General features: G+C 33.1%; 2 protein-coding genes across 2 annotated transcripts; both read right to left on the bottom strand.

Annotated features, from left to right (window-relative positions):
• Nucleotides 1-70: 70 nt before the first annotated feature.
• Nucleotides 71-1,795, bottom strand: LOC111639030 (the record flags this gene model as incomplete). The annotated part of the gene is made up of 2 exons (XM_023384808.1): nt 1,475-1,795; nt 71-911 (listed from the first exon to the last, which is right to left on the bottom strand). Coding segments are annotated over exons 1-2 (1,041 nt in total), but the record flags the coding sequence as incomplete, so codon positions are not given.
• A 12,539-nt stretch (nt 1,796-14,334) lies between these two features.
• On the bottom strand, nt 14,335-15,910 carry LOC111639032. Its single transcript, XM_023384809.1, has 2 exons — nt 15,635-15,910; nt 14,335-15,548 (listed from the first exon to the last, which is right to left on the bottom strand). The coding sequence occupies exons 1-2, from the start codon at nt 15,805-15,807 to the stop codon at nt 14,447-14,449; spliced, it is 1,275 nt and encodes a 424-aa protein (XP_023240577.1). The 5' UTR covers nt 15,808-15,910; the 3' UTR covers nt 14,335-14,446.
• Between the last annotated feature and the right edge of the window lie 162 nt (nt 15,911-16,072).

Here is a 16,072-nt window from a genome sequence, read left to right as displayed (position 1 = left end):
CCTTCGGAACCTTAACTAAAAATATGTTAAAGCTGCGCTGCCGCAAATATTTCATTTTTCGAAAAGATACAAATCCGTCCATACCACAGATCTCTCTTTCGTAGACGAAATGTTGCGAATACGTCGACTTCATACCGACCAAAACCTCTATTCCTTCGTGGTTTCGATGGCTAATTGGCAGAGCAATCGCATTCACCACACAACTTTTGGAAACCCAGAAATCAGCCATAAACAGAAAAGTTGGTTTCATTCTTGTATTTCGTTTCAACACTTCATACGTCATGGAATTTTCGGCAATTAACGAAGAATATTCAGAAGTTCTTCTCGGTTTAGCGTAAGCAGATATTATTGGTGGAAGAGTCGCGACATTTTTTTGAATTTGATATCTTCTTATGGATTTAACTTCTTTTGTCGAAATGCAAACATTGCTAATCAAGTTCAAAAGCTGTTCTTTTAACCGTGGTTCCAGCATAGAGAATCTAATCAACGGCAGGAACGGTCTTATTATTTCTCCCTTCGAAATGTCGTCGTGTGTTTTTCTCAGTTTACAAAATTTTTGCTCGACCCACTCGAGAAGAGCACGCAACAAATCAGATTCTTCTATTGTGGAAAAGACGGAGCACTTCAACAACTTGTAAATGGTACTTTCTTCACAAAGTTTGAAATCATCTGTGTGGAAATAGTTCTTTTGGAACCAACGGAAACTTCGCCAAGAATGAAACTGCAATTGTTTTGCGTTGTGTCTGCAAGCAAAATCGTGGATGCGACAAATGTTTGTGCAGAAAATCGACTCTGTAAGATAATGGAAACACATTCTTTGCAGTTGGGTAATGAAGTAACGTTTGCCGATGAGGTACATTTCGAATCCATTATCCGCAGAAGTAAAAATAACACCTTCTTTCTCCAAAAACCTAAAAGGAAACATTTACAAATTTAAATATCATAAATAATTGGCATATTTTATAGTATTTTACATTTTTTTGCGTAAAAAACAATGGCGAAAAAAATTGAACAAGAAAACTATTAAGTGTAATGTTTAAAATAGATCCGAAATTTTGAAAAGACCTTTAGTCAATATTTATAAATCCTTCGAAATATCCTCGTAGTTGGTGATGTGAGAGTATGCGAGTTGGACTTCACACCGACCAAAACCTTTATTAATGACGATTGCTAATTGGCAGCAAAATAGCATTTACGACATCGTTTGGTCATCCAATATACTAAGTAATGATTTATTAACTGTTTCGTTATTAAATAATAAATAAATTTTACGAATAATTGCATTATTTCGATTCAATAAATTTGTTTTGTCCACTGCTTTTCGGTTTTTTTTCCAATGCAAACCAATTAAAATAATTGCACCGAACTTTTTTAAAAAAATAATCTTTTCCTTTATACGGGTTAGTCGTATTGTTGCGAGTTAGATTTATACATTACATACTAAGAAACGTCTGTATAATGGATTCGTACAAACCCTGCAAATTCATTCAGCATTTTCAATGTCAGAGGTAATGTCAGAATTAACTTCATTTCATTCGGACACACAATTATGAAGTTTTTCAGCAATCCTCCATTTTGTATCAAGGATGTTCGTGATACGACGACATATTCTCCGTTCTCGTTGAATATAGTCACTTCGTGAAAGTTAAATCGTTGTTCTTTCACGTTTGACATCTTATTTCGCCCCTTGCAATAATACGTGTATTAGTAGAAGCACGTACGAATAATAAAGAATATTCTCCGAATCTCTCAAATTTTAGTCAACGATTTCCTTCCTGGATACTTGACACTCAAAACGAACACTTTTTCAAGTTAAGTTCACCGGAATAGAAACGGTTACGTCAATCATGTGTTAGTTTTTATGCAAATGAGTTCACTAAATAGCTGATACTGAACACTTTTGGAAAATATTAATATATATAAATATTTATTGTGCTAAATTTTGCTAATTATTTGCTTGTTTGATCATGTGAATTTCATAAAACATTTTAATAAATCAGAAAATCTGAGTTAATTAATAGGTTTGTTCCCAGTTTAATCATTGAAAGTCAGCGGATCTGCCAGGTAATGCCAGTTACAATGGTCAGTTCAAAAATTAAAAGTACGAACTCTTTGTCTAAAGTTAAGTCGTAGGAAAAGATGTCGAAAATGTCACCTGGCTATGGTAAGTGGAGATCACCGGGCATATTTTTAATCTGTTATTTATGGATGGTTCTATTCGGTTCGACATCAAAAAATTTTGTCTGTTTTAGAATTGGCTACTAGACGAGACTCTTATAAATTAAATAAATGCGTAACAAACTTCTGATGTAATATCACAAATGATTGTAAGTAAACAAAAGTGTTAGTACTAATCATGTGTTCTATAGAACTTTCAATCAATAATAATTCTATCAACTAAAGATTGATCCAAATATTTTAAGTTTTCTGAGCATCTAGAGTTTACTTTCATACCTAATTTGCTTTATTTGGTTTATAAAACGTATGCCAACAAGTGACTTTATTCGTTTTGAAATTTAATACTGTATATTCATTTAGCAGCTTTTACAGAGTTTTTTTGTATATTTTATGGATACACTAAAATTCGTAACGGGAGATAATAGTAGTCGGATATATCTCCAGTAAGGTCGGAGTTAATGTCGATTTTACTCGTTATTAGCGTTTACAATTATTTTTATAAAACTCATCCGTAATTCTCAAAACTAAGCTTTTGGTCGTGTTATGATAGTTATAAATATAAAAAGTTTTTAAAAATAAAATATGACAAAAGTTTCCAAAACTTATACTTTATTTATAGAGTAAAAGATTTTGAATTTATTTTGATGTATTTTCGAATATATGTCAAAGCTTTCTACAGTAAGAAAAATTTAAGTGGTTTTTTTTTTGTTATTTAAAATTCTTAACATAATGAATAAATTAAAAACATAATTAATGTAAATTTACTTTCTCATTTGGCTCCTACCGCCCTTTGGGTTGTAAGAGGGCTTTTTTAACCATGTCTATCGTGGGTTCGACAGGATGGTGACGACGGGGCCCGAATTTTCCGAGGAAGACCAGTTCCCTGCAAATATTCTTGGAGTGTTCGCCCTATTTCGATTCAGGGTTTTTCAAAACCATAGGTGAACAATTAATTATAAACATATAGTTTAAAAATACGTTCAGTATATCAAATTTATACGAACTATTTAAAAATCGTTTAAGGAGAAACTAAAAGTTTTTAATTAATATAAATAATTTTTATCGCCGTTAAATAAGAAATGTTTTTTTCACAAGAAATGTATAAAATTACAGTACTGTATTAGACTTACGGTACCTAATTCACATACTGTACAAACGATAGTTCGCCTAAACTCTCTGTAGCGTGGCGCAAGAAAGCGGAAAGTAGTTCGGCTGCCCGATGATGTTTTACGTAATTACAGGAGTTTTTTACCGTTTTTTACGGATACCGTCGCAATTTTTTCGCTGTCTTATAGGAATCGTAATTATAGGAACCCGTTTTATAGGGGTCTACTGTACATGTTTCAAAGAAATCATTGCAAAACCGCTTTGGGTTTCATATCAAATAATCACAGATGTTAAAAATATGAAATAATTTTATTTCGAACTGGGGTACAAGGACGGGCACCAGTACAATGCACGTGGTAAGAATGAACTCGAGAGGGAGACAAAAATTAAGTAAGGGACGTGTTGAAGTGTTGCTAGGTTGGCCACAACGCAAAAGATCCTTCGCTCGCGCGTATAGCATGACCTAAGATTTTGAAACAGTGAAAATTGAATGAAAACCTCGTCTTATACGCGGGTTATGAAATACAACTCTGTTCCATAATCATCAATTTTTGATTTGACTTCGAGAATTTATTCCTGCGGGTATACCATAATATATTAGTGTAGCGGGTTCATCGTCATATGGGTCAGCTCGATTGGTGTCAGCATTTCATCTATGCTTTGTTTTGACCTGCTGAGTACGCAAATTGTGATGGAAGTGGCCAGATATGTTAGGTGCCATATACATTGACAGTTTCAATCGCTTACTTCGTTTTCTGCTGCAAATATCGTTGCCTTCTACAGATGTACGACATCAAAATAAAGTTAACAGCTTTTGTAATAAATTACGCAATGCTTTCATATTTTATAATCAGACTTTTTTCCCTTTATGCTATATGTTATAATAAATTTCTTCTGTTTTCTTTGCAATCAACAGAGATAAAAAATTTTACGAATTACGACAAAATTGCAGTTCGATTTACACGTGTGTCCTATTAGAAGAATTAATTAATTTTACAGTAAATATTGCACTAGAACCAATGCACCATACGCTTATATTCTTGCAATGCTGGTAAGATACCTTTTGCTTTTAGAGTAATATTAAATAGAACACTAAGTATCCTATGTTTTTAAATTCAGTTCCAGAAATGTCTAGAATAAAAAGTTGGGAAACTATCGAGCAATACGGATTTATTTACGTGTGGCATCATGCAGAAGCTAAACCTCCTTTGTGGAAACCTCCAGTTATACCAGAAATAGAAAACCGATTAATGCTGTATAGAGGTCGTGCTGAACACATTGTAAATTCCCATATTCAAGTAATTATAACTAACACCGTGCCAAATTAATAAATGTATTATTTATATTATTAAATATGTACTGCAGGAAATTATGGAAAATGCATAAGATTTCGAGCATTCCAAATGTTTACACAAATTTGGTATTACGTCTAGAATTATTCTGCATCCGGAAAATTGGTGGAGATTTTTTCACTTTATAACCGAAATGTCCTACCTTTCAGAAGAAACTTTATACTTTGAAAAATATAAAAGCATTACCACATTAAAATTGTTTGGAATATCTGTAATGCAATCATTAATTGAAGTTAAACAGGTAATAAATAACAAAATATACGTATTTAATTTTACATTACACTGAAGAATGTTTTAAAGAAATTTTACAAATGAATATATGTGTTCGAATTTTGAAGATAATTTTTGATCATTTTTACCAGATTTCCCTAAATAATTCATATATTTTACAAATCGATATTAGTAATGCGTAAATGACAAAAAGTATTCGGCATTGACAAATTATTTCACGATTTTGTACACGTTTTACTCTATACATTACATTCAGAACATATTCAGCTGTTTTTGCAGCCTGTTAAAGCTGCTAAATAAAGTTAAGATATAAGTAATTACTATTAATAATATAATTTTGTTTAAGTATGTACAAAAATTCCGAATTGACATACTAACAATTTTTTTAGAGTATTACATATATTTATATATGAAGGGACTGATGTCTTTATTATAGATAATCAGTGAAACATTTGGTTGAAACACAACCAAAAACAGACATATCTTATTCTTCTCTTAAACTGAGCAACATCTAAAGTTAGTTGTTGAATGAAAATAAAATAGTATATGATAAGTCTGTTGTCGGTTGTATTTAAACACAATATTTAATGATCACTTAAAACACTGTTTATTTCATTTATAAAAACAGGTGAAACCATGATGAAAAAGTAGAGGCCAGTAGGAATATCTAAATGAAGGAAACTTTTAAAAGTTGTGGCATAAAAATAGTGGAAGCATATTTAACGGTAAGACTCAACATGTGAACAAAGTGCACATTACTCAGACTACAACTGAAGAAAATTTTGCATAAAGCATTGTCATTTCGATAATAAATGGGAAAACAAGCATTGTTACAGAAAAAGACTTCTAGCTTTATATTAAGTTCCTACGCTGAGAGTATTAAAACATATTTTAACGTTCAACCCAATTAATAGAATGCAACGACTTTAAAGCGCAAAGTACAGGAAAGCTAGAAGCATTTTTTTAGTGACAATGCTTGATTTCCCGATTAATTTTCATTATGACTTTTTGTCCAAAACTTCCTGTAGTTGTATTCGGTATAATAGGAATTTTAGTCACATGTTCAGTTATACTGTGAAATCAGCTTCCAAAATTTTTATACGACAACTTTTAAAAGTTTTTTTATTTAGATTTTTCTGCTGAGCTCTATTTTTTTTCAATTTGGTTTCACCAGACTTTTATGGGATTCGAAGTATTTTTCAGTCATCAATAACTTGATAACAAAATATTTTTTATAATAACACTATATTTTCATGTCACAGTCACGTGATAGCCTTGACATTTGTCTCAGTGTCACAGAAAATAAATATGAAAAATATAAAACAGAAAAAGCAGGGTTTAAAAGATAATTTTAAAAAATCAAGGAAAATCGAGGATGTCCAGGTTTCTACCGTAGTATTTTACCGTAGTATATATTTAACTTAGTGTCTCAGAAAATAGATATAATCAAAATTTCATAAATGTATATATAAGTATAAGTATATATATTGATAATATAATCTATATATATATATACAGTCGACCCCCCTATAACGTACGTTCTAATAACGACAATTCCTATAACGTAACGAAAAAATTGTACAAACTCTCGTAAAACATACCTCCCATAACGTCGTTTCGCGACAAGATTGATAGAGTCTGGACCAATAGTGGATGAGCAGCCGAACTACTTTCCTCCGACCCTGCGCCACGCTACGGAGCGGCTAAATTGAGTTTGCTATCGTCTGTTTAGTATTATATATAAATTATATATAAATTAGGTACTGTACATATAATTATATATTAATTATATATAAATTAGCTACTGTATATATAATTATATATTAACTTAATTTATTGTAAGTTTATTATAATTATATATATGCTTTCTGCCGCCTGGCAACACGCTACGGAGATTTTAGGCTAGTAAGTTGAGTTTATTATCGTCTGCACAGTATGTAAATTAGGTACCGTAAGTCTAATACAGCACTAATTTTATACATTTCTTGTGAAAGAAACACTTCTTATTCAACGTCCATAAAAATTATTTATATTAATGATGTCTCCAAAGGTCAAGTTATTTTTCTGCGAAAAATTCGTTATCAGAAATCGCGGCCGCCGTTTCGTGTGCTGTTCCGCGACGAAGACAAGCTTTGAACAACGGGCGTAGTCGAACGGTACACACTCGGTAAGTAATCCTATAATTTTTTGTTTATAGCATAGTTTATACGGATTACTCCCAAAAAATTATACGTGTTTTGGAAATGTTGAGTGGAATTAGTCTAGAATCGGTTAATTTTATAGAAGAAAACCTTTCGAACAGCCTTAGTCCGTAAAGTTCCCACCTATCGGGCTGCGATTGGCTCACTCCTACAACGTAATTTTCGGTTAGCGTGGAACGTATCTAAGCGTTATAGGGGGGTCTACTGTATATATATAAATGTTTGTTTGAAGGTTTCTTTGTTTGTTTGTTCGCTATCCATTCTTAGGCTGTTCGACCAATGACTACGAAACTCGGTGTTATGTTTATACACCTCAAACTTAGAAAATGTCATAATTTCACAGAAACTCAATAGATATTTTGGGTTTCTGTAAATCAATCGAGTGTTATTTTAATTTGATTTGTTGATTTACATGTAGTGCTATCTATTGATAATATGATAAAACTAAATATCATTCTTATGAATAGGATATAATTTAAAAATATATATGTTATCTTCATTCGATTATTGTGGCAATGGTATAGTGCGAAATAGATGCGCAATATAATTACTGAAACAGGTAGCATATAGTAGTTGCCTGCATGCAATTGTAAGCGTTATCCTTTGAAAAATCTATAAGAATTTACTTTTCCATTATATAAGGACTCGGATTTTCACATTTCTGAACGGTTCTTGCATAATTCTAATATGCGTCCTCCAGTAGCCAAATACTTAAAACCACCAAACTGCTTCACCCAAATTCTGCTTTACCAGGTAAGATGCAATCCCCGAAAAACTTCTATTAGAAGCTGTAGGGTCCAGCTTCTCATAGAAGTTTTTCGGGGTTGCATCTTACCTGGTAGATCACTGACGTGTCGCGTTGCAGTAATCAAATAAATCTAACTAATTCTAATAAACGATTATTTATTGTGATATCATCACAATGCCTGCATGCAACTTTTCATCACAATGTTCTCAATCTTTCAGTAGTTGTTTTGCCCCTGTACATAATACTTTATCTGTTAGCAATAGAGTCGTGCTAGTCAGCTATGTAACTTCATTCCGAAAAAAATTTTGAAAGATTACAGATGACATCCGTTCTAAAGCTGACATTTCTATATAGTTAATTTGGACGTGCTACCGTGTTTCCCCGAAAATAAGACAGTGTCTTATATTAATTTTTGCTCTAAAAAATGCACTAGGTCTTATTTTCAGGGGGATGTCTTATATTTCCATGAAGACGAATTCACATTTATTGTTGAACAATACGCTAAACNACAGTGTCTTATATTAATTTTTGCTCTAAAAAATGCACTAGGTCTTATTTTCAGGGGGATGTCTTATATTTCCATGAAGACGAATTCACATTTATTGTTAAACAATACGCTAAACATGTTCGAGAGAACACCTTGCGACACATTCAACTTAACCTTTTTATAGTGTCCACATCGAGCTCGATGACCAATTATTGCTTACTGAACCGTAGCACTATGCAAATGTGATGTGGCGTGTTCCCAGCCGACCAATTAGCGATCACCAGCGATAACATTATGCAAATCTGTGATTCCCAAGCCATAGTCTTATGCAAATCATGCCGTGTGGCGTAATTGTCTGCTGACCAATCAGTGGCTGTACTTTCAACCATCTGTCGATGACCGTTACGACTAAAAAAAAACTTCGCTAGGTCTTACTTTCAGGGGGAGGTCTTATATTTCGCAATTCAGCAAAATCTGTGCTAGGTCTTATTTTCTGCGGATGTCTTATTTTCGGGGAAACACGGTACTTCTATCATTTCTACATTTGTTCTCGTCTTTCATGTATCTGACTATTTTCTCGATTGTTAAGGCAGGACAGACATGCAATAGTCGAGGTTAAATATTTGGTCCTTTTTAAATTTGTTTCCTTGTCAGAAGACCATTTGATATTTAGGGATGAGCGGAACAGTTTCTTAGAGATAACATTCTTAAAGGTAGAGAAAAAATTATATCTGAAAAACTTTGGTACTACATTTTTAATTGGTGTCTGCTAGACCCATGAAATTGTGTCATTTCGTACTGTTCGAGTATCGTGATAAACCTGACAATGGTAGGCTAATAAACCAAGCTCTTTATCTGGATTTCGTTTTAATATTAATTATATTATAGTATTTGATTTATATAACTACCGAAGATAATCTCACGTAATTGTATATCACACCGAGTGACAAATTTAATGCCCTCCAATTACAGACGAAAAACAAACCAGCATGGCTGGGATTCAAATACCATGCAGCAGGCCGTTGATGCTGTACGAAATAATGCAATTCCATATGCTATAATTGCAAAAAATTTCAATGAACTGTACCTCGCAATACTTTAATAATCATTTTACCTAACCAGGTTGGGTGAAGTAACCATTTTTGAATAAAAATTTGTAAAAATTAAAAAAATCCATGTTGTGCAAATAAAAATGAAATTCTTTTATCGATTTTACACTACATGTAGTTTATGTAGAACTATTTTAATCGTTTTTGCAAATTAGAAAATATGAGCAAAAAAATCATTTTAGATCAGAGTGGCCAATTTACTATGCTCTCCCCTACGTAAAATTATTCGTTACAACGCGAAAATTTTAAACGCATTTACAAACAATTATTTTTTTGTATAAAATAATCGCATGTGTATTATATTTTTATTTTCAGATAGGTCCAGCAATAATACATGTTCGTGTAAAACATTTTTATGGAGATATATTACTTGTATACGGCATCATACCAGAAAGACCATTTCGACAGAGATGTATCCGACATTATTACTGTCCTCCTCGATTTGCAGCCATACTTGATTTTCTTTTTTTCTTAGTTGAATGTTGGATGGTGAGATTGTGTCATTCTGATTATTGAAATTTGAAAATATATAGAAAGTACCGTGTTTCCCCGAAAATAAGACATCCGCAGAAAATAAGACCTAGCACAGGTTTTGCTGAATTGCGAAATATAAGACCTCCCCCTGAAAGTAAGACCTAGCGAAGTTTTTTTAGTCGTAACGGTCATCGACAGATGGTTGAAAGTGACCGTTGGCTTTTTGCAAGTACAGCCACTGATTGGTCAGCAGACAATTACGCCACACGGCATGATTTGCATAAGACTATGGCTTGGGAATCACAGATTTGCATAATGTTATCGCTGGTGATCGCTAATTGGTCGGCTGGGAACACGCCACATCACATTTGCATAGTGCTACGGTTCAGTAAGCACTAATTGGTCATCGAGCTCGATGTGGACACTATAAAAAGGTTAAGTTGAATGTGTCGCATGGTGTTCTCTCGAACCTGTTTAGCGTATTGTTCAACAATAAATGTGAATTCGTCTTCATGGAAATATAAGACATCCCCCTGAAAATAAGACCTAGTGCATTTTTTAGAGCAAAAATTAATATAAGACACTGTCTTATTTTCGGGGAAACACGGTATGTGTATTAATTCTTTGAAATATTTATGTTGATAGTTTGAACGGGACGTTCGCATATGGAATTACAAAATGTATGTTAAGAATCCAGTTTACGTGTCAGAAGACAGGTCAATTGCCAGATATAAAAAATGGTACTCTCAGTTTTACAGCGAAAACAGTCCGAGAATTGAAGAAAATCATCTTAATTGGTGATTGGAACAAATTTTATACTTTATAGAGTTTTCGACGGAAATTACATATATTGGTTAAATTCTGGCCTTTCATAATCATAATTAATTTTGAATTGTAGTTCGTGTTATTTCGTTAAATATTGATGCATTACTTTAACATTAATCCTATAACGTGACTTATTATGTAAAGAATCGGTTTTACTTTTTGTATTTTTATGATTCAATTCTTGTTTGAGCGATAAAATATAAAATGAAAATAAGTGTAACGTTTCCTTCATTGTTGCTTCTGCTGACAATTCTTAAAACTTTTCGTTAATCAATATCAAAAACCATTTGACAGTAAAATGACTAAAGAAGAATATTTCATTACTAATTTAGCTTGAACGTTTAATTGGTATAACATAACACTACTAACCAGCAAAATAAAGATAGAAATTACATTGTTTGATCTAGTAATGAACAGTGACGACAATAAATAAGATCGAATAACTAATGTGCAATCGACCTCAAAACTTTGTCTATTAATGCCTCGTGAAGTTATCGTTATTCCTTTGTTAAGAAACCGACTGTAATAAGTTACATGCTCATTACATACAGTCGCTTAGTTTTATTTCAAAAGAAACTGAACTGTAAATTGATAGAGAATTTATTTTGACACTCAGAAGGCTTTTTAGATATCTTATAATATAATCGACATAGGTTAATAATTATATTATTCATAATAATAACTTTTTCGTCGTCACTACCTGGTCATGTTGGGAGATCCGAGTAATTTTACTGATCCATAGGGCAATGCAGGATGGAGCACAAGCTTCTGGTAAGCACACCCATGCCAGTAAGGGCTACGGAAAGAAATGAACCTAATAGTGATCATATCCACATTGTGCAGAGATATTTAACATGGTAGTAATCAGCTGTAAGTGTGATATCCTCTTTGACATCACCAGGATTAACAAAGTCTGCTTTCCTGCTGTAGGCAGATGCTAATGTTCGAAAATTAGATAATTGTCTCCTTTGGCTACAGGTGGCGATAACTACCAGCGCCAGCCCAACATGCCTACTGCAATGCTCTCAACAGATGTGAGGAACCAACCTAATCTTAATGTATCTGCGCCAATTATCCACAGACTAAAAGGCGACTGTCGGTGAGGTGCCAGACTGGAAGGTTGTGCTTCTTTTTTTGCTCCGTAAACTTTCGTTAATTCTGCCGGAACTCTTAGGTTGTGGATAACGGTTTGGACAACAGGTAGTTTGTCTCAGGATAACAATTAGTTTGATACCTCATTTATGGTCATAGCTTAATTACGGGATGTTAATTAGTTTTTAATTTTTACTTTTCCTTTCGGTCTAGCGGGAGGAAGAATAACTTTTTGGGGGACGACACCAGGGAGTAGTGGGGGATATCTATTAGTTTTGTAATTGGGCAGTCTTCCTTTATTATTCGAGTTATCGGGGTTTTAATTTTTCATTATTAGTTATCATGGAGTTTTTTAAATTTTAGCCGTTATAACGGCCTAACGGTTTTAACGGTCGCTGTAACGGTCGTTCTTTATTTCTAACGGTTTCCTAACGTTACTATTTTCTTGTTTTAGTTAAATTAATATTTTACTCTACTTTCTGCTCTATTATTTTAACTTAATACAGCAAAGTTCCTCAGCACGTTTTTATCGTCGTCCGCAATTTTTAGCAGGAATAATTAATAAATTTTAAATAATTACGTTATTTATACATAGTTCTTTATTGCAATTTCTATCAGAAATTTCTGGTTAGCAAATTGCTTTAAAAAAACAATTTGCTAACCAGAAATTCCTGTGAGATACCTCTACCAAAGTGTGTTTTTCGGATTACAGAGACGGGTTTATATTGTAATATACCATACAGCAAGCCGTTTAGATATATGGTAGAAAGTAACTTAAAAAACTGTTAATGAAAGAATCATTATTTGCTCTTCTAAATGCAATTGTGAGAGTAGCCGGGGTTACGGAGTAGGTAGTACTCGTGTAACACTTAATAGGCACAGATTAACCGAAATCTGTCTCCGAAGGTTCGAATCGAGAGATCCGATCTTATGTCAAGATTCGTTTGACCGGGAGGGCGGTAATATTTAGGAAAAGGGGATTCAAGACTGTGAAGTCTTTATCCCAAATTGTCAGGGTCCCGACACCAGTTAATCAATCTTATTATACGCGGATTAGCAAGCGTATGCGATCTGATTTGGTCACGCAAACAAGAGACATCCCAATTAAAAACGATATAATANTCTTTATCCCAAATTGTCAGGGTCCCGACACCAGTTAATCAATCTTATTATACGCGGATTAGCAAGCGTATGCGATCTGATTTGGTCACGCAAACAAGAGACATCCCAATTAAAAACGATATAATAAATTTAATAAAACAAGGAAATAAACTCATACAAAAATCTGAATGAACGAGAGATAGAACTACTACAACTAATATACAAATCAGGAGATAATTAAACTTATACCCTATTCGCGATCGAGAGAGAGAGAGCTCACAAAATCGTTATAAAACATACGACCTGTTTAGTTATCGTTCGTCTTCATCTCTGTATGTAACTTTGGAGATAAAGTTCATTTACTTCTTCGTATGGGAGATCACTATGTGCACAAAATCCAAGTATCACTTCTATGTGCAGACTCTAGACTTATTTAGCGTAGTGACAGTGGGCCAATGAAGAGCAGGGTCCTTGCCATAATGCGGTTTGCGCGCCAATTTTCGTACATGCGTTAATCAAGCCGAATAGTTTGGTTGAATATTTGGCTATTCGGCCACGCTCCTAGCCGAATATTCTATTCGTTGCAACACTAATATTAATAGTCATTTAACTCAACCAGGTTGGGTGAAGTAACCATTTTTGGATAAAAATTTGTAAAAAATTTAAAAAAAATCCATGTTGTGCTAACAAAAACTGAATTTTNGACATTGTAAAACAGTTGCAATTAGCGTAACGTTATTTGTTACTAATTTTATCAAAAACAATTAATGACCCCTTCCTACATAAAGTAACGACATTACTATTGTCAATAGCGAATTTGCCGATTTTCATAAAAATCGTAATATTAATACATCGCTCTAAATTTCTGTCATTATGTAAAATAGTGTACGCAGATAACGATTATTTTTCGAATAGCTAATTGACAACTATCTCTATCAAGTTTAAAATGATGCACGTATTAATTTAAACAAGTTCCAACATGAATGCGTATGTTATTTCGATATACTTATGTTACAGTCAACACTAAGCGCCCATTCCAGGAGTTAAAGTCACACATCTTGTACAGAAACGTCTCGTAATCTGAATTTTTTCAATAATACGCATCCCTCTGGTCCTTAGATGCCAAATTAACGATCTTTAAATTCCTACTTTTCGAATAATAGAAACTATTTGTAAAGATCTAAAATTAAGTTTTAAGACACATGAAATCCTTGAACGTTACATCAGCAGTAGTTATTTATTTATAAATGAGTCGGCTTAGATAATCGCTATTTTTGGCCAAATATGTGTGAATAAATAGGCCCCTTAATGCCTACAAGAGCGAAAAGTGTTAAAAATTGAGAAGAAACTTTTTAAATGATTAAATACATTAATTTTATTTTAAAAATATTCTTTATTATTTTTTAATTAAATTTTTATCAAACGGAAATGTTTTTAACGATTATTCGAAATAAAATTTGATACTGTAAAATCACCTCAAGTGTAAATTTTCAGATCTTGTTTGTCGAATTTATATAAGTGAAGCAATATATGGATTCTTTTTAAAAGTACAAGTAGACAAAGAAGTAAAAATTATTACTTTCTTCTTCAATGATCCCATCTTTAATCAATTTCTCTTCGAATAACATCCCCTCCGATTGTTCGGGAGTAGCAAAAATTTCTGCTGATCGTAAAGGTGAATTTATATTGTGAAGAAGCCAATGATCGTGAGCAAAAACTGCGCACAGACGACAAGTCGAATTTTTCCCAACGAATATTGGTTCAACCAACTTTACTTTTCCTAGGGAATTGCAGAAAGATTCCAAATGAAGAACACCGCTTTCTACCGAATTTATGTAACCATAGATATGCATTGGTAAGTATTTACTATTAAGTGTAATGGGAAGATCGAGATTAGTGACGAAACAATCTTCCCTCACAAATATCTCGGTGCTGAAATACGTAAATGGCTTTTTGATTTCTTGATTTACACGAGAAGATTCTTTTTTATGTTTATACTCGAATAAAGATGTATAATTTAAAGATTTGCTCTTGCATCTGTCGTTTGAGTTTTTACTCAAATAACTCGGGAAAACTGAAAAATTTTTCGTTTCTTTACAGACGAGGATAAATTTTTCTTCTTCTTCAGTAAACAAATATAGTTTGAATATTTTATTAATTAATTCCTGTTTGCTCATGGCTAAGAATCTGATTTTTTCAATAAATGGTTTCAATTCTTCTCGATATTTTTCTTTCTTGGCGTTTTCATCCATTTGAACAAATGACGTTCCCATCTCTCGTTTGCACTTCTCTTCTATCCAGTTGTAGACAGCCAAAAATATATCCACTTCGCTCATACTTGTGTATAATGGACGAGACACTAACCTGTCTATTGTCGTAGTTTCACAGGATTTGAAGTCTTCTCCCTCGAATATCTCTGTCCAATACGTATCGAAAATTTTCCAGCAACGATGTTGTATCTGAGAGAGATTCATTTTGCACACAAAATCGTAAATTGCGCACACATTTTTCATATTCAACTGATCAATAATGAACTTCTCACACTTTCTGCTTAAAATTTTAATTGAATATTTTCTGCTCAAGTCATACAACTGGAAACTGTTGTCCAAGGATTTTAACTGAGGATCATCTGTACGCAAATAACTGCGAGATAAATAAAAATATATTTTTGAAATCGCAAATATTTTTACTTTTATATTTTAAGATACAATATATTAAGATTATCTCACTTAACAACCCGAGCGACGACTTCTGTGGGGTATGGCAGTTTCAGAATGCTCGATTTTTTTCCACCTTCAATTATAGATTCCAGCTGTTCGTTGCGAATTTTATTAAAAGTGGATAAAGAAATAATTATTTTTCCCCTGTCTGACGATACGAGTTCGATTTTCTCTGAATCCATAATGTGAACAGCTGGAACCAAATAATAGTTTAATAACAATTGATAAGAATAAAATTGCCAATTGTTACAGTTTTATTATGACGACGTGTAAAGCGAAAACAAGATTTTAATAGTAAATTGAAGTCTTGATTAATATGCTTCGTATGAAGTGGTTAATCGGCGATAATCGGCAGATGGAGATGTAGGTAGGTTTGGAGACTGGGGATGAGGAACCGGAGCGGCACTATGCTCTTCGTATGGTTTCCACATTTTTATATGGCAGTTC

The sequence above is a fragment of the Centruroides sculpturatus genome, unplaced genomic scaffold (assembly GCF_000671375.1).
Source record: "Centruroides sculpturatus isolate CEXI.00-Female unplaced genomic scaffold, Cexi_2.0 scaffold1200, whole genome shotgun sequence".
Classification (NCBI taxonomy): domain Eukaryota; kingdom Metazoa; phylum Arthropoda; class Arachnida; order Scorpiones; family Buthidae; genus Centruroides; species Centruroides sculpturatus.
The sequence above is the reverse complement of the archived record's forward strand: the minus strand, read 5'-3'. Positions and strand labels throughout refer to the sequence as shown.